This window comes from Acromyrmex echinatior, chromosome 6, assembly GCF_024713525.1.
Source record: "Acromyrmex echinatior isolate Ae372 chromosome 6, ASM2471352v2, whole genome shotgun sequence".
In the NCBI taxonomy this organism is placed as follows: domain Eukaryota; kingdom Metazoa; phylum Arthropoda; class Insecta; order Hymenoptera; family Formicidae; genus Acromyrmex; species Acromyrmex echinatior.
The window spans coordinates 4,545,563-4,570,920 of NC_141857.1; the positions used below are offsets into that span (position 1 = coordinate 4,545,563).

Genomic DNA, 25,358 nt, shown 5'->3' on the forward strand with positions numbered 1-25,358 from the left:
CAGGTCGGATGTTGATACGGACTTTTCTCCTCGTTTTGATGTGAAAATGTTTATCGAGACTATTTGGAACACCCCGTACGTTGATCGCCTTAGCAGACTCTCAAGCGTATTTTCACGCCGCGGATGAAGCTAAATTATCCAGAGTAAATTATACTGAGTGCTTCCTGATAACTGCCGTCCCCAACTTAAAAGATCTTTCCAGTAGGAGGGATACTTCCATGTAATAATAATTCATAATATACATGCGCGGGACGTCCGGCACAACGGCACTCAAGAAAATTACGCGCTGGGTCCTGCGTACCTTTGCGAATGATAGTCGCACTGAGCATGATACTTAACCGACCGATAGCGGATCAAAGAACATTGTCCTATCAATGTATATGTGTACCTTGACCACTCCTTCGTCAGGCACATATTGGATCCTTTGCGACACTATGCTGGGCGGCGCGCGAATGTAGATGTTGGCATGGCCAGTTAATTCCGGAAAGCCGTGCACACGGGCCTTGCAGTAGTAACGGCCGGCAGTGTCGGAGCTCACAACGACGCTTATGTTCGGACTGTTGGCGACCATTCGGTCCGAATCCTCGTGGTACCACTCGATCTCGGCCATTGGATTCCCGTCTACGTCGCACTGCAGGATCTCCGTGGCGCCATAATGTGTTTCCACGGAGAGCGGCGGGTGCCGAAACTGCGGGCCGTCTGAGAAAATTCAATTTTAACCCCCTTCCAGGTCAGCTTTCGCACGAAAATGAACTCGTGGGGGGTGGGAGAGGAAAAATGTTACTTCCTTATTGCCGCGCGTCTATTCCGGCGTGGCTTATTTCGAGAGCGCGTTTCCGCGTCGTGGCTCTATATTTTATATCGTTACCGCGATTACTCCTTTAACACGTCTATAAGGTGTACCGGCTTTACGGTAAAACGAAATTCTCTCTTAACGTGGTCTCGAGCAGTGCGCGTACAAAACGCGTAACGCTCTATTTTATATCTTTGCGCGATAGTATTTTCAGACTACTGCGTTGAAACTATCATTTTTTTTCTCACACAAAATGAACGTTGGAATCTTCGCGTGATCGCGGAATTTAAGCATCGAAGAAAAAGTCCATGTTAAAACACATGATAGTTTCTAAGAAACTATTGACCTCCACTGTTATTTTTCCTACGGAAATGTTTTCTTTTTGCTTACATCTTATATCCAGGGTTTGGCTCTCCTCGCTTTTACCGACTTCATTCGAAACCTCGCACTTTACGGTCGCGTCGTGCAACTCACGGGTAGCATTGTGAATAATCATCTCCGTGGTGTAGTCTCCGATCACCTTTTTTTTGTTGATAAACCACCTGGAAAAGAAAAGCGAAATAAACGTCATTTAAAGAGGACTAAAATAGCATCTCTCCTCTTTATCCTCTATAATTATTTGACCATTGACGGGTGTAATAAGTCGACGTGGATCAAAAACTCACGGATTATCAGGCGTTTTTCACAGATACACATACACACACACACACAAATCACGTTTTCTTCTTCTATCGTTCTATAACTTTCTAGCGTCGCCATCTCCCGCTCCGGATCAATACGACTTTTTAATAACACGATGCATTTAAACGATTACTTCTGCGACTCAATGCCATACCCGTTTTTTCGCTGATCTCGCGTTATATATGCGAGATATCTCTAAATTATGCAAGATGTGCACGTATTTTTTAATTAAATTTGATTTTTTTTTTAACTGAATACTTTTCTCTTAACACTTGATAAACATTTCGTTAATTAGATCTCAAGCTAAAAGTCCTAGTTAATTAAAAATTAAATGAAAAATTATCTTAACGTTTATTTGTCTCTCAAATTTAATTTCATTTTCGATCGTTTTTATAATTGAAAAATGATTAATTTCTCAATATTTACAATGTAGAGAGAAGTCGATTTTAAATTAATCAACGAGCACGGTAAATTTGGTTCGGTTGACATTTTACACGTACTTTATGACGTTTCTTTATCGCGAGCTATTCTTGCCACTCGACTTTTGCCAACTGAGGCATCTTCACGAAGGATCTGAGCGATTTATCTCGAGCATCGTTTGGCCGCACAATCGAGGAAAAGAGCCTCAGCGTCGTCGTTTCGAATGGTAATAAACGGGAGAGGGCAGGCTGCGCTTTTCACAGCGACGAAACGGCCTTCGCGTACAATCAGGGAGAAGAAGAAAGAGTGAGTGAGAGAAGAACCGAATCGAACCGGAACGACGACTTACCAAGCTCGTGTGTCTCTAGGCAAGAGAGACCCATCACCCTTCGCCACCCTCTGCTAACCCCCTCCTTTCTCGCGCTCTTCACCTCTCGCATTGCAATCGATTTTATCGGAGCCGTAGAGCCGTCCGACAGACAATTTACCTCGCAAAGATGCCGGCAAAAGCGCTGTGCAACGTACATTCGCGCGAATACCGTGCCATAACGACTCGATAAATATTGAAATGTCTGTAGGTCATCTCGTATCTTCCGGCAAAGTTCAACTCTTTCGCGTACACGCATCTATAGTGTTTGCGGAAGACACGATCTAACTTTAGGAAGATATTTTACTTCGCAGCGAGATTGAAAGAAGTTTTATGATTCCAGCAATACCTTTCTATCTCGAGTTGTAATACGTTATATGTATTTGTCATCAGAGGAGGTTATTTCTCATTTCTAGCGCGAGATAGGAAAAATAAGTCTTTCTCGAAGAGTTTATGCGCTCCGATTTTAAGATTTATTTTCTAATTTTCTAATATTAATTGCTTTCTTCATAAATGTAATAATTTGGGTAGAGCAGGAAATTCAACTACACGATGATAAGAATATATTTTTCGTATCATTCTATTTTCTGTAACTCGAGAATTTATCAAAGCGATTGTGATCACGGAAATGAAATAACGCAAATTTAATTAGTATCCGAAATTAATTAACCCAACGAGTTAAGTTATCTCTTATCTGAGTTTCCTACATTTCCTTGAATATTATACGATCCTTTCTCTGCTGTAATGAGAGATCATTTAAAAACTGATACGATAGGAGATTTTGTTACTTTTGTCATCTCGTTACTTAACGCCGCGCGAGAACACGGAAAATCATGTCGCCGGTCTCGTCGCTTCCTCAGTTTTCACTTGCATTCGGATCTTTTTTTTACGAATAGTGGCGCGACGACGACCGTTGTGAAAGCTATAAAAAAGCTGCGGAAGCTATAAAAGCTGTTAAAGCGACTGGTAACTAACGTTCGTTATCGTCAATACAATGTGGTTCTCTCGCTGCTCTTTACTCGCTTCTCTGTCTATCCTACTGTCCGTGAAGTCCCATAAGCGGATCAAGTTTCTTTTTTTCCACGGAGCTTTAACGCACACACACACACACACACACACACACACACACACACACACACACACACACACACACACACACACACACATCACCTACGCCTGGAGAAAGTCCGTCGTGACAAAAAGGAAAAGAAAACGATTTTGAGCTTTTGTATCCGTGTAAAAGCTTTCCGTTCAGTTTATGTACGGAAAAAGAGCCGCAATTTAAATCTCAGTCGCAAAAAATCGTTGTAAATCGAAATCCTTTTGTTTCTACCTTTGATTATATATGAAGTTAATTTAAACTTGCGCAGCGAAACGCAGCAGCGATATAAAAGAGCGTGGAGCACCGTATACAGCGTACGTTGTACGTCAATACAATTCACGTTAAACGATCGAAAGCCTCGTCTAAAAAATATAAAAAAAAAAAGGGACTTGATTTTACAAATTGCAGTAATGTTTTTTTTATATATGCAATCTGCGCTTTCTCGGGGGGTGATATTTTCGTCGAGCCGATTTAATTCGAGCGACCATCCGATAATCTCGTAAATTAATACAGCGCGTCATCCAGGGCGAGCAGTTTTTTTTTTTTTTTCCCCGGCGGGATGTTGCGTAACGAATAATTTAAAAGCAATCAAAGCGGGCCCGCTAGGCGAAACCCGCAAACGCGCTCCACGTTAACACGTGCGCGCGCAACACCGTCCTGAATTTGACATTGTCCTCTTTGTAGAGACGGATATCGATCATCCACCTTCTCTTTGTCGCTCGCAGCCAATGTACGAACAACGCGACTCACGTTTTGCTTACGCGCCCTCGCGTGCTCGCTGCGCCGACGGCGTCGCTCACCTGTAGCGACACGATATCGTGAGAAACTATCGATATTTCGGAAACTTTAAGCAGCTTAAGGGAACCGATCGCTTTAAGGAAAGGAAGCTGATATGAGTTGAATCGCCTATGTACGTCATATTTTATTTGTGCATGCAGAAAGGGAAGTTTCAGTTTCGATCGAAGCCACTTTCTGACAAATATTTTCCCAGCAAACACCCGAAAGTTTGGAAAAATATTTCAGACAAGAATTAAAACGGAGCATTTGGTATATATTTTATCGACCGATCACGATGATTTTTAACATGTAGAAAAATTTAATCGTGCATTATTCGTCATCTTCTGTCTCCTCCTGTCATCAATATTTCACTTACTGTATGCTAATTATAGGTACACAGAGAATAACTGTTAAGTAACTATTTTGAAACTCGTGCTCAACTATATTGACTTTATTGAATAACTCGGCGACCTGATTTAGAGTAAAGTTCAAATTACCGTTAATCCGCGTGGAGAGAAGTCTTATTCTTCTGTTTTTAATAAATAATAATTAATTTTATGTGCGCACTTTTTATCAGCTCCGTACGTTTTAGAATAAAATACAGTTTTTATGATCTCTCTGAAAGCTGACATAACTACATTAATTGTTCTATAATATTTTAATGAAGAATCGGATATTTAAATCTCCTCTCTTCCAATATTAATGGAAATATCGTCGATATCTGTCAGTTTTTTTCTACTCACCTGTATTCTACATCAGGTGGATTGGCCTCGGCGCAACACTTGAACCTAAGCTCGGAACCTTCGACGATGCGATCGATCTTCGAGAGGGACACCTTTGGTGCGTAACGTACCTGAAAACAAAATGCGTGAATTGCCTTTCTCCATTTTCTAAGCTTTTCCCATCACGCAGAAATCGAACCGTTCAATGTTACCGTCGCGCTTTCGTACCGAGCTGTGTTACGTGCGTAGTCCGGAATAATAATGATGCATATCCATTACTGCACGTTTGAAATTTTCGAAGCGTTCGTTATATATTTCACAAGGGAAATAGGAGATATATCCCGTAGTATATTACTCACGCTCGATACACTTTCAGAATTGAATGAAATTTTATCTGTTCAAATTTTGTCCGAAACCTTTTAGGGCCGTATATTTATCATGTTATTTGAAACTCTATCCTTTTTAAGGCTATAATTTTTTTGCACAATTTAAAAATTAATAACGAGGCATTTGTTGCATTACGTTGCATTTGTTTCCTCGATGCACTATGCTTCCTTTGACCATATCTGATTGTTTTGTTCAAATAATATAAATTTCCTTCTACTGAAAATATTAACGATTAATACTTTTATGAGCATAAACTTGAAAAATTGCCATTAGTAATACAGCTTATTCTGCATTAAACTTCGAATACGTTTAAACAGAATTTTAGTATTTAAAGATTTTAATATTTAAATATTAAATTTAATAGATATTAAAAGATTTATTTTTGATATTAATATTATATTGGGATTTATTCGATATAAAAACGTTATATAATTTAAAAGAAGAAGTTAATAACACAGATATTTTAGTAGAAATCTACTCTGAATCAAGAAGAAAAATTTGTCATTATGTAATAAAGATAAAATATTCTCTCTATATATCAAAACTTAAATTTTTCTTCATTTTTGTCGACACGTGCGTGGATGATAAAAAAGAAATCGCATCGAAGAAATAGGACTTTGCTCGAACTCACTTGCGTAAGAATTGCTTCCAATTAGGACACGATATTAACGTCGAACTTATATATTAGGAGTCGTGAAAAGCGCGGGTAATATATCTGGCGCCAGTATAAAAGAGTTAAGTAATAACTCGTAAAAATTTTCTCTGCAGGTCGGGCAGTCGGTGTGTTCGCAATATCGCGCCATCTCCATCCTCGTTCTCGTCCTCGTTCTCGTCCTCATCGTCGTCGTCGTCGTCGTCGTCGTCACAAATTCGAATGTTCTGCCCGGGTAAAAATCTCTGCGAGTTCGCTTCGTTGCCCTTTTCCATGAAACTATTTGTTCCCTTTGCCACTTCGGATAATGGAGTCTACGTCTCCGAAGAAAAGAGAGCGGAAGTAGTACTCGCCGGAGAACGCGCCAAAGTACTCGCGCGCGTTCGCAGCACGAAAGTTGCGCCAGCGGATGGCGATTACCGCGCGCTAACCGCTTCTCAAGACACGACGTTAATTATTATACGTCGCCTCGTTACCCTTGTTACCCTCTTCTCTACCCTCGTCCCGGGCCCTGCTTTTGCGCGACTCGCGTTAATTTCTTCCTCCGGTCAGCGAGTAAAAAGAACGCGCGAGCGTAAAAGGCCAGTGATTTTATTTCCCTTTAAACGAGATTTCTATCTTCCCCCGCTTCCCATTTTCTTTTATTTTTCTTCGATTTCTCGCCGTCTTGCTGACACGGTTCACAGACTTATTTCATGATATTATATCCTATGTGTTTCCTATGTGTTTGAACTGGTTCAAATTCTTATCGGAATCGTATAGTGCGCACTAAGACTGGGGCCCAATTATTTTCTACGTACCTCGACGCGAAGTTTGGCGCTTTGCGGCGAACGATCCGCCATATTTTGACTTTGGCACGTGAAAGTCGTGTTGTCGTGATCCTTTCGCGGCATCACTCTCAGGACGGACTTTACAGTAATCAGCGGACCGTTATCGTACGCTTCCTTCGTGGTTTTGATGCCATGGCGTAGCACGTTGCCCAGTCCATCGATCCACGTGATCTGCAAGAAACGTTACAGTTAAAAATAGCATCGCTCGAGAAAACACCCGCGTCAGGGAATTGACCCGTGACCGGAATTCTTATGCTTTTATTACCATAATGTTGCCCGTGGGACTTAAAAACTTAAGGTTTTATATATATATATATACACTTAAAAGCTACAGTCCTCTTTTAGAGAAACATTCCAATAAAAATGCAAGTTTTCAATATTATTCATTGTAATATATTACGATACATCTTAAATAATTATTTGGAATATTATGGATGAATTAAAATGTGGAACGGATTAAATGGAAATTAAATGGAAAATCAATTTAATTTGAGATATTAATTTCTTCAGCTTCAGTTGAAGTATGACTGTGTGTTTCGAGTCCAGCAAACTTTATTGGCGCGTAGTCTGTGAAACTGAAATAATATATTTGCATTTAGTATTATTAAGCATTAAAAGAATTGATCGCTTTGATCGAAAGTAAAATTATTTCTATTAATTAATTTATTTAGAATAATAAATTTTCTTTAACGTATTCCGATGAAAGTAGTTGGAAAATTTCGAAAATTTAAGCAATATCAGCTTTCGTGAATTCCACAAACTGTATTCAAAATTTTCACGATGTTGTTCATGGATAAAAACCGATAGCCTCGGAATTGTTGAGAGGGATGCGATTTGCAACGATCAATTAATGAAGTTGCGAAACGAATTTCCGTGCATAATGCCGTAACATGATTGTTCTGCCGGACCTGTTCAAACACAATTGCGCACGTATGTGCGTGCGTGTCGCGGAAATCAAGCTTATCGGCTCTAATTAGACACCTCATGCGAGAGTTCCTGCTGTTTGTTATCGATATGAGATCTCCGGGCTGCAAGTGCCGCAGCGTCCTTCCGCGTTCGCTGTGTTATAGGGATCACTAGAATAATCGTATTCCCATTTCCCATAGAGTGTCGCCATTATCTACGGTATTGTCCTGTATCTCACGATTTATGTACTCTTCGCACGATTTTTACCGCATAAACATATTATTGCAATTTCATGCGAGCCAACAGATATCTATCGGATACAGGTATTTTGTTTTTCAAAGCGTTTCGCGATTACTCCGATAATTCTGTTTTTTTTTTGCTGATTAATCAGCAACATGCAATCTAATGTAATATTTATTAATTAAATTCATACAAATATATTAATATTTGCAATCTTACATCACTTTTATATCTAGGTATAATAAAAATAAGAGGATATATTAAGATACTTAATTAAAATATCTGGTACAAAATGTCAGAAATAATTATACATTGAGTTATACATTCTTTAAATTCTTAAAAAAAAGTCATCATTATTATTTCTCAGAAAAAATATTCCAAGTATCTATAATAATACTTGCGAGTATGTAATATTTTGCAAGATAAAAAATGTTACGACATTAGTTGGTTCTATTTTTCTTAAGTTTGAATATGCGATGCTATTGTCAATTTTCTACGCACAATAGCATAATGGTAAAATCATAGTATATCGAATAATAGCGCGTGATACAAGACGATTTCATAAATATGTATGGAGATCTTTTTAAATGTGAGAAATATCGGAAATCGACGATTCTACGATTTACGAGCTTGCCTTCTTTCATGCAATCAGCGCTGAATCGAATATGCTTTCCGTTGACGCCTTCTTGTAAAGCAGGTTCGTTTAGTCGCTTTTCTAACTGTGGCCTCCGCAGGAAATCGATCTCGTCCGCTCTAATTAGGAGTTCTGCGGTCTCGCGGTGCAGTACCATTTACTATTGTGTCACGAGTGCGAATGAAATTGCCGTGCAAAGTGCATTTGCCTAAAGGAGCGAAAAATCGGAGCATTCGGACATTTTTATCCTTTCTCTTAAAAATTTCTCGTAAAATATATAGCCTCATAAAACTCATAATATAATTAACTTTCATGAAACGCGTTGCTTTTAAAGGCAGAATCCGTAATTTCCGAAAAAACTGAAGCGTTTAAAGACTTAAAAATAGAAATGGATTTAAAAAGTTGTGTTAATGTCTGTAACAGTATATGCGCTCCACGAAAAAGTATCATTTGTCGCAAAATCATGATTACGACGTAATCCCGTTTTTATTTCAAATCTTTATTTTATATTTCAATAATAAACAGAAGCTCCAGAGCTAATCTCCATCGAACGTTCATCCCACTTTCCCGCTCGCTTAATCATCCGATATTCAGTTTTTACATTTTCACGGTATTAAAGCGTGCATTTCGCATTTTCTGGTTGAGAATGGCAGAAATACACGCGCAGCTGGTTGCCCTCCGGGCTAGAAATTTCGAGGCGCGCGCGTCCAGCTTTATTACGAAGCATATTGAGAATCGTATCAGGATATCCCGTAGCGGTTTTCTCTGGTAAGATGAATAGATTCACAACTAATAATTTCCCGTGGGCATCCACGCGTCCTCCCCTCCATCCCGTCACCCCCGCATGGACCATTCGCACGATGGACAATAGCTCTGAAAGTGGAGTTACGGGATGTAGAATAAGCGGTGCGGCCGGGTGAAGAGGAGGTGTTAGTAGTGGTATTAGTAGTAGTAATAGTAGAGAGAGAGAGAGAGAGAGAGAGAGAGGATGCTAAAGAAAGGCGGAGGCAGGGATAGGAATTGCATGAGTAAATGCCCTATTCCGTTGTTGGAGCTGTTTAATTACTAGTTATCAGTTGAAAAGCAAACGGGAGGAACGCGCGAGAGAGGGTATTCGCGCGACAGCGGATCCAGGAAAGAAGAGAGACGCAAAATCGGATTATGGCGAGAGCTGCGAAGCATTCGACTGTGGTGACTCTGAATTTCTAGCAGAATTGCACTAGTCCTTTCTCTCTCTCTCTCTCACTTGCTTGCTTTTTCTCTCCTTTTTTTCTTCCGTGCGATTCGCCTAATGAAGGCTGATAAGGCCGCGATAGATTCAGCAATATCGGCAGCGACTTAGAGCGTCGCCCGACCGAGCATCTCAGAGGAAACGAGATGGCTTGTACATTAAGTCGTAAAATCGAGAGATCTGCATTTATTAAATGTTTCCTTCGATTTTATCACGCGAACAGACTCCCGAGATTTCTCAAGCTGAATTAATCGCAACAATTTGACAAATTATTGTTGTTCGCTAGATAATTTAAATGTTAATACGAATATAAATATATTTTGTACATTTTCTGAATGCAGTATGAATAGAGAACAATAATACATTTGGTACTCTAAAAGCAATATTAAAATCCTGCCTTGAGGAAACTTGCGGTTCTCGCGAGTTTTGACGGCAATGCGATAGGAAGTCTTAAAACTTTGATGTTGTCGGGAAGACGAAAAGGGAGAGAGATAGGAGGCGAGAAATATCAGAATGAAAGTGTATATGAACGAAATACAATAATTTAAACAATTGTGAGAGAATCGTGGCAAGTAGACGTTATGTGTTACGGGAACAATTATTAGACGCTGTTTAATATTAATCTCAAAATTATACGCGCGACGAAGACAACTTCACAGTTACTCGACTTTGTGAAAATTATTTCGTGAAAATCCTTCTGTTTTATTCATCTCCGTAAACTTTACGATACGCGAAGCACAGTAAACAGAGAGAAAAATGAAGAACAAGCGAATTCTATAAAAAGAGTTTACCGAATATTTAATTAACCTTTCTTGATACTATTTTATTTTAGCACAAAATATGATGCATTTATATAATCATATTCTCTATTGGTTTTTTAAAAAGATATCTAATATATTTTAATTTTTTATTATAATATAAATTAAAAATGCAACATATATTTTAATATGATTTTAACGTAATATGAATTAAATTAAATTAGATTTTATTGAATTTTAGTGATATGTACATTTATTGATATTTTCGAATATGATAAACAAGATAAAGATAATGATTGGAAATTTATTTTCATCTTCTTTGAAATATGCAGCTTTAAAAAATTACAAATACATTTTTAGAAACAGATTTGCAAATTTCGATAATGGGATATTTATTTAGGTCGTCGCAAACATTAAAAAAAATTCCAATGATACAAAAAAACAAGAGTAAATAAAAATCAAATATAAATATGCTTCAGGACAGTTCGGATGTAATCATTCATGGGCGCCTACGGGAGCTTATAAACCGATAACAGATTTTCGCCAATTTGAACCTGTCGCCAAAAAAAACTGCGTATTTTCTAGATAGACATTTAATGTAAAAAAATTTCGGTTTTTGCGATAAAAGTCTGTTAGAAATGTCTGATTTTGAATACATTGGAGATTGAAATGTATCGTGTATTTCTATGATTGACTTTCGTTTATTATATTTTATGACACCTTATACATTTTACTTTTCATGTTCTAATAATACTGCACACGATACGCGAAGAAAAGCGGTCTAATGATGAAACCGCACGAACTATACGCACGATATCGCGTGATTAGCAACTCTACTCTTTCGTTCTTGCTCTAACGCTTTCATTGATACAACAATGCATCGAAATTTTGCGAGTAGCTTTCGCTCCATTTTTCCGCTCCGTGAGCGGATAATGTTGAATCACGTCAATGATCGATTATGTAGGTAGTCTATTGTTTGATTGAACAGAACCGAGCGTAATAATAACGTAATTAACGAAAATTTATGAAAAGTACTACTGCCGAAAAATGAATTTTAAATCCTGCGTAAAATGAATAATTTTAATAAAGCTAAAAGAGTAGTAAAATTGTGACAAACGAATAATTTTAGTATAATGTTTATAGTTTATATAATTATATGTATAATTGTTATTATATTAAACAAATATATTAAAAGTATGGTCGTTATTTTACTGAAAATATAATGGTTTATTCATCGTTGTAAAAATGATTGTTACTTCATGGAGAGAACAGATTTTAAAAAATTCTTTTTTATTATTCATATATCATTTCTTTTTGCTAGTTTTTGCTAGTCATCGCTTTTTTTATCGTGCTTTTTTCATTCATGAATTTCGATATATAGATATCTATAGTTGCAGACATTAGCACACCTTATGGAACTTTCCATAAAACGATTGAAATAGCGGTTGGATGAGAATTTCGTATATAACGAGATTATTCAAATGATTGAAATTCGGATGTTGTGCATAGCCTATTTCCGTAATAATATTTGTAACACCGGAGAATATCGATTTAATTAATGGGTACGCAAAATGTGGTTTCGTGGTAATGAATAATGTGAAAATTAAGCTCTTGTAAAATATGATACTTTTCACGGATTTGCGCGATTTGATGCATCACAAATTGTGAACCTAGTTTTTAAGAAAGATTTACATGATACATAACTAATATACACGTACAATATAGTCAACGTTACAAAAGCCATATTAAATTATTTCTCTGAGAATCGCGATGCCATTTATTTTGATCATTAATATTCTACTGAAATTATGAAACTTCTGTACGATTATGTGGTTCAATATTCTATCAGATTGCAGTCGACCATTTTAATCACTCTATGATTTAATGTATTCTTTTTGTATGCTACGGGAATACATTCAAAATGGATATTTTTTCGTGTTTAAATATTCTGTGATCATTACTCGCGTGTCGATTCCCCGATCGCGCCATTAATCGTGGATTTGCATAATTTTAATTAAAAAGCATGCGTTTGCGAGCGATCGAGAAACAAATTTCATTAAATTCTTCGACAGTTGTCGATTAACTGGCTGCTTCCGGATTTAACATTAACGACAGTGAACGTCGGGATCATATATTTATCTGAGGATAAAATTCGTGACAAATTCACGGATTCTTGGATTATTTTGATATTTACAAAATACATTGGTCATGCATTTCATAATTTTTAAGTAGTTTTTGAAAGTAACTACTCGGTTACGGTAGTAGATTATTTTATTTATTTCCTACGTTTATAATATGTAACAAATGGGTAAGATTCAAACAAAAAAATAGATACTTTGAAAATTTTAAACAGATATATTCGTGAGAGAGAAATTTTTTTTCTTACAAAAATGTCTTGCAAAAATCTTTCGAAATTATTTAAAATATTTGTGCATTAAATAAATCGATCGGTACACTGAAAAAAAAAGATTGATTGCTGCAACAATTTAGATAGTAAAATATGGCATAACATTTTTTTTTATATGGCTGCAGCAACCAGTTTTTGATTGTAGCAGCAAATTTTTAGTTACGTCTATCCGCAATGTCAGTATATGATTTCGATAGGCTGGTTGCAGCCATATAAAAATGCTATGCCATATTTTACTATCTAAATTGTTACAGCAATCAATTTTTTTTTTTTCAGTGTAGACCAATACAATTTTATATGAAAGAGATTGTTGAATAAGAAAATTTGAAGCACCCTGTACGTATTATCTTGCGAGAAAGAAATTCTTAGCGTGCAATTGTAATGGAAAGTTATGCAGCCGTGATAACTTCCGATGTTGTTAGGTCGGCATAGCCGAACTTTTGCTATGTAATGAATGAAAATAAAGCGCGCCGTATGAAATCCGTAGGCGGTACATTAGCGTAATGGAAAACTCTTATCTCCATAGCAGTCATTAAGTTTAAGCTCTTTTATATAAGGATAAACTTCCTTTTGTCACGAATATTATGGAAACACATCTTGCAGGCTCATGAAGTTAACGAGAACTTTTTCCTGGTATTACATGTGTCTCGTAAAGCAGTCACTTTGGACTGAGTGTAATATATCAAAGCATTTATCCATCCTCTTTAATGATTTTACACAAGGATAATTGTATCATAGCGTATCATATTACGTTATGATTATTACGGTTAAAATATTTGCCTTAATGTGAAAAATGCTCTCGTGTATTATCAAGTTATTATTACTTGTAGTATTGAGTGCAAAAACAATAACAGTTAACGACGCTAATTTACATTCGCTTGTATTACACAATGTAAAATTCAGAATTATATAGTTCTTTCTTTCTTTTCCTAACTCAACTAACTTGTTCCTCACAAGCTCGTACTTTATTTATCCGAATACGCATATTATGTGTCAAACGTGTTTTATACGTTCATAAGTTCGGAAGGGGTGGAATTGCAAGAGCAATCAGTATTAACTGACGGGCTGGCTGTGTGTAGGGACATAGGTAACCCACATAAATCTCAGACTCACCAAGCGTGATTCAAAGTTGTTTTTGTTGCGCGGAACCACGCGTTCTGCTGAGTGGACTTCGCAGCAAGAAGTGCAATCCATGGCTTCAGCCCTGGTTCAGATTCGGTACTATTTACTAAGCGTGCCTTGCGTTTGAGTTCCCGCTTTTTATTCGATCAATCAGCAGGAATAATAAATTATTCTTCATATTATCAGGTTTCAGTTAAAATCCATGCGACACGAAAGCCCTCCAATGAATCTTAATTTGACACTGAATAATATTTGTTTATTTCCACGCGATAAAAACAGCTTTGAATCACGTTCGCCATCGATATGACATAAATTGAGAAGGTTAATTGAGAGAAAAATAGTTCTTGTATTTCTGCGCAGCAATTTACCGCAAATAAGGGGATTTGATATGTGGATATGTTCATCCTGTTTTATGACAGATCCGTAACTATAACTCAGTTTATATGTACAGAGTCACGTTAAGATATATTATCACGTATAATACGAATGCCATATAACTTTAGATATTATTAGGTATAGCATAAAGTTTTGAATATACATGTATTTCACACATTTACGTTGATATATTCATCTAAGAAATGTAGTATATAAACTGAATTTATTTTTCGAATAAATAATGATTGACTCTTAATGTTAAACAATAATAAATACAGTTACTAAGGACATATAAAAGTCACGCGTCGAAATTAATGTGCAAATAAAATTTTTAATATATTTCACTACATATATACGTTGAAACTTGCAATTTACATAAGTACTTACATTTAAATACTTACATTTACATAAGTATTTACATTAGTACTTTTAAATATGCTACTAAATGAACTCGATTATGTGTTTATTTATTTTTCGTTTAGAATTGCGATTGATAATACGATGAATTTACATGTACAACAAGAGACATTCGGAAATGACATGATTAAGGGAGATACGGCTAAAGGTAAAATCAATCGAGCATAATCTTCGAGGCAACGTACTGCCCATTGCCAAGGGATATCCACGAAGTTTCCAGATGCAATCGCCGGAGGCTGCTTTCACGGCTATTAATCCGATCTAATCTCGGATAATCCTATTGGTATATGTGTGTGTGTGTGTGTATATATATATATATATATATATATATGTGCGTGTGTGTGTGTGTGTACACACATATATATTATATATGCGTTGACAAAGATACGGAAAGAGGAAAGGGTACTTGCCTCTGCCGGTGGTTTTCCGGCGCTGCTTATACATTCGATCACCAGCTCGCGATCTTCGGTGGTGACGAGGAAGTCACCCTGTAAGATCTTCGGCTTTTGCGGTGGTACTAGCACGCTCAGCTTGGCAAATCTCGATCGTAAAGCCGGCTGTCCGTCGTTTGTCGGCGAAGCCTGACATTGATACGTGCCGTCGTCCTCGAGTTCCACCGGATATATGTGCAGCGAAAAATCACCTGCAAGCAGAAAAAAAATATGATCAATAAATATTGAAGTCTAACAGATTTTGCATGATATTAAATATTGATATTAAATTTTTCATGAGCTTTCGCTGGAATTAAAATTGCGTTCAACTAATATTATTGTTATACTTTAATATGGTTTGAGTCTTTATCCGAAAACTATAATAAATAGAGGTAAAGCGTTTATCATTGTGTGGCAAGCCATCTAAAAATATAGCCAGATAAATGAATAAGATATTCAACAAAAAAAAGCGCAAATAACAAAAAATATGGATTTACAAATGCATAGTATAAAAAGAAATACCTATATCCAAAAAAAAATACATAAAATAAAATAAATGAAACGACAAAAACTGAGCAAAAACATGAAGAATGTAACTAATAATATGATAATAAAGTTGTCAGTAAAGAACGAACAAGTATAATAATGAGGAAAATTGTGATAAACAATGGTCTCTTTAGATATGTATATTCGTCGAAAAAAATCGATTCCAAATTGAGAAAAGGATTTATCATTGAAATACAATGCGAAGTGGAAATAATCTCTACATTATATGGATACTCTCTGAATTGTAGACAATGGAGGAGAGATCGAAAAAACGATATTCAACTGCAGCGGAATATGTCAGTCGCTTACAGCATCGCGTCGGAACGCAGATATAGAATTTATCACGGCGCGGTTTTATTTTAAATTCGTCGCGTATTCACGTAAACTGTCAGGCACCATCCAGCTTGATAACTACCATCGACGAATTAGAGCCAGCTCATCCTACTGTGAGGAAGAGTCTGTCTCTCTCTCTCTCTCTCTCTCTCTCTCTCTCTCTCTCTCTCTCTCTCTCTCTCCTCCCCCTGCCCTTTCCCCACATCCATTCTTCATCTCTCTTTTTCTTTTCTCTTCCCAATGATTTTCAACCACCGCCACTACTACCGATTCCCTCGTCAAATCGCGAGAATATACGCATTGTCTGTCGAGCGAAAGTGGCGTCGTCGCTCAAAAGTATCGCAAGCTCGTCGATTCACGCCGAGTCGCATCACGTATCACGGTAACGTATCGCGCTCGAATAAATCCGCGTCGCCTGTACAATTTATCCCCCTTTCTGTGTGTGCCGTTCCTTTCGCGCATTGGCATTTTTTTTTCTCCATCATCCCGTTCGACCATCCTCTTGGTCCTTCTCGCAGATCGATGTCACGCATGCATCCCGATGCATATAACATTACGCTTCTCGGATCTGCGAGCAGATCACAAAGTGAACGAGACGAAGGCGACATTCCGCGTACATGATGCGATGGTCGAAGGGACAGCTCATGGTCAGACGGTAGAAAAATGTAATTGTCAGTCTCCGTGCATGCGTGCGACGAGAAATAATTTCTACAATAAATTGCACCTTCACGATAAAGCTGGCTGACAACGGCGGCGCGTCCAACCGGGGACGCACTAAGGACACTTTCCGCCTAGGTGTCAGCCCAAATTTACTGCTCTTATATGTGAAATATAAAATTCCGCGGAAAATACGAAGCAAGTTGATAAATGTATCCCGAGACGATAATATTATTTCTGTGAAATTATTAATTTCTTTTTGAGAAAGTTGATACAACTGGCAAGTATATTATATAAGCGATAAAAAGTATCACAAGCCGTACGAGAAGATGAAAGTTATCTGAAATTATTAAATTTGTATATAAATTTTATAGTTGTTTAAAGATTATTTTATAGAATTTAAAGTAAATATTAAGAAAATTACTTTTATATTACAAAATTAATATGAAAAAAAAAATACTAGTATAAAATACTAATAATTTATACTTTTAGATAAAATTGTTATTACTTCTCTCTTTCTCTCTCCGTAGCGTCAGCACAAAAAAAAATGTTTTTTATTATTTAATTTGACATTCTATTTGGCACCTGCATTATAGAGTACTATGGAGTATGAAACTTTATAAATGATTTTTTATTTATTCTCTGTTAGAACGGTATGTCCCTTGATTGTCGCGCTTCTGTTCAAAGCTACGGTGGCTTATGCCTGATGAAACGTGTATGAGCCGCTCGTAATACCGCGCGTTTCAGCCGTTAAACGTCAGGGCGTTATCGAAAATAATTTCCATGGGAAATTTTGTGTGGTACGGTGTGGGATGACGCGAAAAGCTTCGCCGAGTCACTCGTCCGTGATGGTCGCGCGAGTAAAATTGACGAGCGCCCCTGCATTAAATGATAAAGCGATTTTTTTGCATTTTTTTAATATTTTATTTTGACTGCAGTGGTATATTCATTTGCTATTTCCACCGATGTGTCAATGGTCGATTTATCCTTTCGAATCGTACAACTTTATCGAACAGTATTATGTAAAAGTAATTTAGCCCATCAACTAGCAGTTCCGAGTAAATCAAGTTTAAAATTTCGAAGAAATATTTTAAGCTATTTTTCCTGAATGGCGTGTGATATTAAATTTTACTTCGATCATTTTTTTTTTAAATGCAAAGTTTTATATTGCCAGCTGCACAACTTTTTACAACTTATACAATCCGATTTTTTTTTCAAATTTCATGGTTTAACTTATTTTTATATGATACCTTCCAATTAGCGTAAACCGAATAGCGGAAACCGTAACCGAGCGATAAAGTGCATTCACCTATATGCGCCTACATTTGTGGAAGTTAAAAGCCAATTGAAACGTACATTTTCTTGCTAACTACAATTAACGCTTCTCTCAGGATCCCCGTTGAATAAACTTTGAAACTTTGACATACAGAACATCGTCCGTAGCTTTCTGTAATACTACGATAATTACTTTCGCTAGATATAGTCAATGTTATATATCGTGATGTCAGTTAGAACGATCATCTATAATGCCCTCATAATCAGTTGAATTTACTTCGACGAACGTAACTTAGTAATTTTCGTGCCGCGAACTTTTGGCGTGCTATTGTTTGCGCAGCTGGTATCGTACGACTTTCTAAAATAACTTTCTCTTAAAAGATCTACATTTTACAATTTTCTTTTATGTTAAGTTTACTCAGAGTTATTTCAAAATGTTTTATAATGATGAGTATATTTTATATTTTCAATTGGCGGAGTTTTGCTAGAAAATACTGCATTGGTTGCAATATCGTTGAACAGTGTTTTTCAATCAAGCTTTTTCACAAGTTCGATAAATCTACGTTTTCGATATTTCCGTTTTACATTTAGGTCCTCTCAAGATCACTGCAAAATAATGTATTATATAACGATACATAACATAAATATATTAGATGTCTTATTAAAAAAATTGAAATATATATCTCAAAGATGCTAACAGAAATGGTTTTATTGTTAAATTATATTTTCTTTTATTTTTTTTACTTTTTTTGTATTTACTTACATATATGCATTGTTTATATGCATTTCCTTTTATATCTTATGTTTCATTTTCTTTATTACTTTTATTGGTAATAATTTTATTCGGAAGATGGAAGGTTCCATACGGTGAATAGCCGACCGGATGAATGATGGTGACAACTTCTTATTTACAAAATGTTAACGCACGTCAGTGTTACCGGGTTAGGAAGTTTTACGGAAGAGATCCTTGAATACTACACACCTGCGCGTCAAGTAAAGTTTGTTGCATTAAGCGTGAAAAATTATAATGCCAGAAAACTTTGACATCAGACAGAAGTGAAGTGAACTCTGATTATATTAAAACTCCTCGCCGAATTTTTTGAATAATGAATCGTCACGGATATTCGATTAAAAAATTATAAAAACTCTCGAAACTTTCGTAATTATAAAATGTCGCTCGTTTTGATCGCAATAAACTTATCTGATATTTAGTTTCCGTGAAATATTATAATAATTACGTTTTATTGTGGCAACGTCGAGCAACTGTTTGATATAGCGTTTAGAATTCAAGTCTTCGAGACACAATTTGAGAACATTTCCGATGTAAGGGTCTGACATAAAAGTCGGACAAAGGAGAAAGGATCTTTTGGCAAGCAAAGGTACGAGAAGAGCTGTGAAGACTTACTCAATGCGGTGGAACAATACATCGCGAGCAATTAATTAACTCCTGCGTTGTCCGCTCCGCTACAAACAGCCATAATTAATTTTAATTACACGAGTCAAGAAACGAACATTGTATCATAAACCGTTACGATTAATTACAATTTGTTACTGTTAACTGTTAACAGAGAGTACAATATTACAGTGCATTTGAATCGACCAAAAATTGCGAAAATCAATATTTAGCTATTTACGGCTTTTGACGGACGTAACGATAACGCGAAAACAAATAAGAAAAGGATGAATCGTGAGACTAAAAAGGGAATTAATGTTTCTGAATTAATATATATTTAATGTATTTGCTACTGGTAAATATATTTACTGAGGTAAAATGTTTCTGCTAATATTAATATTACAATATTATACGATTGTGATGAACCCGAACGTCGTATCGTTTGGTTCTATCTCGCGAAATATTGCAACATAAGAACATTCTTCTTAAGCACTGGGGTCGGCTTTGCTCATTAATATCAGTTGAATTTTACAAATACGATTCTCGGCGTCGAGAACGTAGCAAGCCCAAAGTTTGCGCAGCAGAGAATTTCACCCTTCCGGATGCATAATTTATGCGGGTACTCGGCTTTCTCCGTTGCTAGACTTGGACATTTTATGCTTCAAAGAGCATAAAAATGGCGACGGTTTAAAAAATTCCCAACCTGTTTCGACGTCCGCAATTTTGTTATGTCGAAATTGAGATTGTCGTTTTAAAAAAATTGCGCATGAGACACGCGTATACATATCTCGGGAGAAGGTTATGCAGTATAATATTTGTAACTTGAATACTAAAAAAACGGTATATTGCGACTGAGAAATTCATACTAAGAATAACAGCGGAGAATACGGCAAACAGATTTTTCCCGAAGGAACGTCGAGAAAGAAAATATATTTGGATACTAAAACGCTTTCAAAAGATGCGATATGTTGGCGGTAGATATGAATTTTCAGCAATATAAACGAAAAAATACTGAGTATCGCGAAATTCGAGAATCAAAATATCACAGCAAGAAAATTTTCGAAAAATTAAGTAAAGATATAGAATATTATAAAGTTACGTGTATATTTTTATTTCAAGTAGTGTGTTTGAGATATAAGAACTTAAACGTAATTTGTCTAAACGCAGTTAGCCATACTTAAAACTTTATTATTTCACAAACTATTGCTATATGCTTAAAATTAAAATAACTTTTTTACTTAATTTTTTGAAATTTTTTGATGGTATTTTGATTCGCAAATTTCGCAATATTCTGTAGATATTTTTTCTATTTTGCGTATATTATAGTTGTAGATGACGATGTCTCGTCTTAGAACTGATATTTATGCATTAATAAATTAATTGAATCATGGACATAGCGTCATAATCAAGATAACCTTAACATAAGGCCATTAATTCTCTAACCAGAAACGTGTTGCTAGTTGTTTCGGTAAACTCTCCCTCTCCCCTTCTCTCTCTCTCTCTCTCTGAGCTTAGGTCTGTAACTAGACAAACGGCGTGATAACATCGTGCACGGTTACCGGCCTTTATTGCAATACGTAGTAAATCACACACGGCCTAACTAACAGTAGTGGATTGTCTTTACACGCGATGCGATTACGCTGCAAATTTCGTTCTTCGCTAGGGTGTCTGGTCACTCGGCTTTGCACCGCGAAAACTAGGTGCAGAGGGTGAGAGCAAAATGTAAAGAGAGAGAGAGAGAGAGAGAGAGAGAGAGAGAGAGAGAGAGAGAGAGACCGTTCGATAACTCGGACAGTGCGCACGAAAGCTGCGAAAATATCGAAAACGTAATCCGGTGGGTGTCCCCGAAGCTCTCTGATATACGTTTGCGAGAAACGGCGGCCACGAACGAGCCTCGTAAAAGCTTGTGTGTTTACTGTCGACGAGGTTGCGCGCGGATTTAGTCTCCCGGCACGAAGTAATCGCGTAATCAGCGGGCGCGGCTTTATCTACTCCGGCATATCGGCATTTGGGTCGGCCGTTGGGTAGTGGATTCGGTGTTCGAGAATCGGAGAGAGCTGCAAACGGGCAAACGATAACATCCTAACGGACATCGTTGCGCGGGACGCAACGAGGGTTGTTTGCGCGAGGGCGTAGGTCTTTATCACGACGATAAATCAGCGCTCCGTCAATAATACAGCCAGGCCTTTCGCGTAAGACGTCGGGTACGCCGTGCACGTTAACACGCGGGGCACACGGACACACACGCGGAGACGTGTGCTATAGACCAGTTAGCTCGGGTATGTAATACCGCGGCCATAATTCCCTCCGAAATTAGTAACGGTTAGGCCTACAAACGGTCGGTAGGCAAGCGAGCGCCTGCCGGACGAGCCAGTCGTGACATTAATCGCGTCTGTAAATTTCACGAAAGCACAGCCGGGCATTGCTGCGCACTTGGAAACTCGTGGTGAGTTTCGTCCTCGCGCGGCGAGGAGGTGAACGGGGAGGATGTAGTGCGATGCGAACAAACGGCATTAACGTTCGTCCGGTTGAGCGGATTCGATCATCGAAGAAAATCGATACTCGTGAAGAGACGGCTGCCGCCGACACCATCCACTGTTGATTCTGATTATTCTCTACCGTGACGTAATTCTTCTACACCGATCGATCCAAAAGGAAATGCAGGAATTATGTTTCTACTTTCAGGTAGACAGGAACATCTAGTTAATTTAACTCCATAAATCAGCTTTAAGCAAGAAAGGGAACGGGAACAACTATTTATTTCAAATCAGATTTTTCTGCACAGAAAGATTTTCTACGCGTCTACTACCTTCCATCTCTCGACGTTAATTTAATAAAGGTGCATTAATAAAGTAGCTCTTTCTGTAGTGCAGGATTATACACGCAGAGATTTGGCTTGAAATAGGAATTTTATTTCGAACCTTTTAATTTTCGTAATCAGAATTAATCTTATGTACGTTCTATATCTATCTATGTACCTGCTACGTCATGATTGTGGTTTGATTATACCAGAGGCAAATATTTGTTGCATTTTCCTCAACCATGCCAGGTATCGGCCACCTGGCATGGGCTAATGCATCATTACAGATAGTTATCCTTTAATCGACAAACCAACCATACATCCTAAGGTCGCAGCAATTGCCAATTAAGCGCATCTGGATATCTGATTGGTGCTAACGTAGACCTCCATTCGCGCATGTGCAACTCCGAAATGCAGCTCCGAATTTGCTACCTCGTAGAGTGAACATTACCATATGGATAAGGCAAGATTTCGGTAAAAGTGCTTTAAAGCTCAGCTTCGAAATGCAGTTGAATTTTTCATGCTGCGGTAGAACATGCTGACTGCATACGATTTGCCATATATTTAAACATTGAAAAATCTTTCATTTTTTAAAATAATTTTACATTAATTGATAATGTTTACAAAATGAACGTGACTGAAGAAGCGTGATTTGAAAAATTTCAGTCAGATAATAAAGTTTCTTTTAAAAATGAGGCAATAGAGAGCGACGTAAATACTGAGTAAATGCTCATTTATCTTTGGGGAGTTCCGCTAATTTTTTTATCGCACGGAAGTGTTCCACTATACGCGACAAAAACTTTTTAAAACATTGATCTAATATTTACTATGATGTATAGCGCCATTATTTAGGCCAATTATCGCAATGATATCGTCTATAGACGGTTTGCAAATAAAAGGAAGATGGACGATATGTGATGATTACCGCAATGATAGTACAGAGCGACAGGTCTCGAAATTATACTCAGCTTTTACTGCACAACGAGGTTCAATCGACCCTATTGGCCACCACGCCGACGATCGTATTGATTTCGTAAACCAACCCGCGTATCGTGGTTTCTCGTTGCGGTTGGGAATTTGCTAAAATTTCAGTATCATATGCTCGTTCTCGCTATTATTTTGGCGCCGATGACGGTGTTGATTTGTAACGAAGTAATACGTTCATGATATCCTGCGAATTAAGCGTGCAGCAGTAGTGGCCGTATTATTTATGAGAATTCCATTATTTTGTCTTTCTAATATTGGATTGCTTCTATTAATCAATTTTATATACGCGAAATGTTTAATTGATACACGTATTTCTATATGCGAATCTGATGAATAAACCAGAGTGATGACGAGTATATTGGAGCAGAAAGAAATTAATTATGTTTGTAACAGTTTCACGATTTACAAAATTAATGCGCGAGCATAATTAAGAACTTTCATCCTCATCTTTATTACGAACGCATAGTACAGAATGGCGCACGAAATGTCACACCATTTCATTTATATATATATATATATATATATATATATATATATATATGACATATTTATTTTTAATAAAATTGATTTAACACAGAACTAGTGTCCAATTGTGTGTGAGTACCAAAGTGAAAATTGGATAATTAAGTGATATGACGTTTCGTGCGCCGTCTCGTATACTTTTCTGTTTCAGTCGAAATAACAATTTGATCCTTTTAATTTTAACAATAGAGAAATTTGATTTTTAATAATTAAGTGACAGTTATTTGAATGCAAATATCTTGCAAATACAAAAAAAAAACACTCAAGAAAGTAGGAGTGAACTAAATTCGAATCCGATGTGTTATTAATACTTGGCATAAATTGAACATGTTATTATTTCAGTCATTGATCACGTAGTTTCGTAAAAAATATATATTATTTGAATGTATTTGCATATAGCTGTTACGTATACCTCGTACGCATTCAAAAAATTCAAAGATTTGTGAGTCTTACAATATTTAATATATTGCTTAAACTCTATAGATGTGAAAATAATGTACGACTATAATTACATAGACAGATATAAATGATCTCATCGAATTAATTTCGGAAATAAATTCCACATTTTTGTGAAAAGAAATTTAATTGAGTCAAGAAGTTTCATGTCAAATGTCAAATAACTGCAATCTCAGGATTTCTAATCAATTTTTTTTTAATAATATAAACATTTATAAGTAAAGAAAAGTATATATATGGATCAAAAATGCCATGTATTAAATTTATGTTTTAACTGCTTGGCACGTTTGAGGTCGTTCCCCATAAAAATTACTTAGAGTTAACTGAGATTTAATCAATTCTCTATCTCTTTCTAGTTTTGTCTCTAGAGAGAAACGGAGAATGAATTAAAGCTCAGTTAATTTTAACTAACGTTTATGGGAGCGACCCTAAGCCAGGCGCGCGAGTTACGGCTTCTCACGGAAGATTAAATGAAATGTCGATAAACCGCTTACTTACACGGAAAATAGTTATGCGCGGTCAACTTGCTGATCTTTCAAGTCTGGTCTATGTATATAATTTCATTAAAGGGTGACGTTCTTTTTTTTCTTCCTTCTTTTTTTTTTCGAGTCCATTTTCATTATCTCGGCATTAGACGCGACATCTGCTGAATAAGAATTCGCGATATCCCCGCCAGAAATAGTAGGTGTGGGCGGAGGTTTGCGATTTAAATTACGTCGGCCGAAGTGTGTATCCGGCAGAATATAATATCTGGCCCGGGAGCGTGGTGGTAGTAGAGTGAGAAAAATACACCGCGGGAACCGGTAAGGTCGATTAATCGGCTGTAGTTGCAGCAGCAGGATCGGCACCGGATCCGGTCGAGCAGGTTGGGCGTCCCCGATATTGCTGCCATTGCTGCTGCTGCTGCTGCTGCTGCTGCTGCTTCTGCTTCTGCAAGCGATCTTAAAACTCTCTGTATTCTCTCGTACATATGGAGAATGAATATCGCCGGAATTACATTGTGTGCTTATAATTGCGTCAATTAATATCAGGTGGCCTGTGCGGCAGCGATATCCGACGCTAATTATCAGAGAAGTACGCCCTCTGATCCAAGATAAATTTGCCCAAGTTGACTAAATCTTAGATTTCGGATAAATA

The 25,358-nt window shown here is 37.0% G+C and overlaps 1 protein-coding gene and 1 long non-coding RNA gene across 3 annotated transcripts in view; one reads left to right on the top strand and one right to left on the bottom strand.

Moving 5' to 3' along the window:
• Nucleotides 1-25,358, bottom strand: part of LOC105153951 (irregular chiasm C-roughest protein) — a 127,799-nt gene that overhangs the window by 14,885 nt on the left and 87,556 nt on the right. For both annotated transcript variants that reach the window (XM_087407024.1, XM_011069116.2), the window contains exons 3-7: nt 15,232-15,464; nt 6,702-6,902; nt 4,884-4,993; nt 1,184-1,335; nt 389-699 (exon numbers count right to left, since the gene is read on the bottom strand). In XM_087407024.1, coding sequence (XP_087263150.1) covers nt 389-699; nt 1,184-1,335; nt 4,884-4,993; nt 6,702-6,902; nt 15,232-15,464 — 1,007 coding nt within the window. The remainder of the gene's footprint in view (nt 1-388; nt 700-1,183; nt 1,336-4,883; nt 4,994-6,701; nt 6,903-15,231; nt 15,465-25,358) is intronic.
• Nucleotides 1-25,358, top strand: part of LOC147909281 (uncharacterized) — a 140,789-nt gene that overhangs the window by 7,600 nt on the left and 107,831 nt on the right. The gene's annotated exons all lie outside the window — the stretch shown is intronic.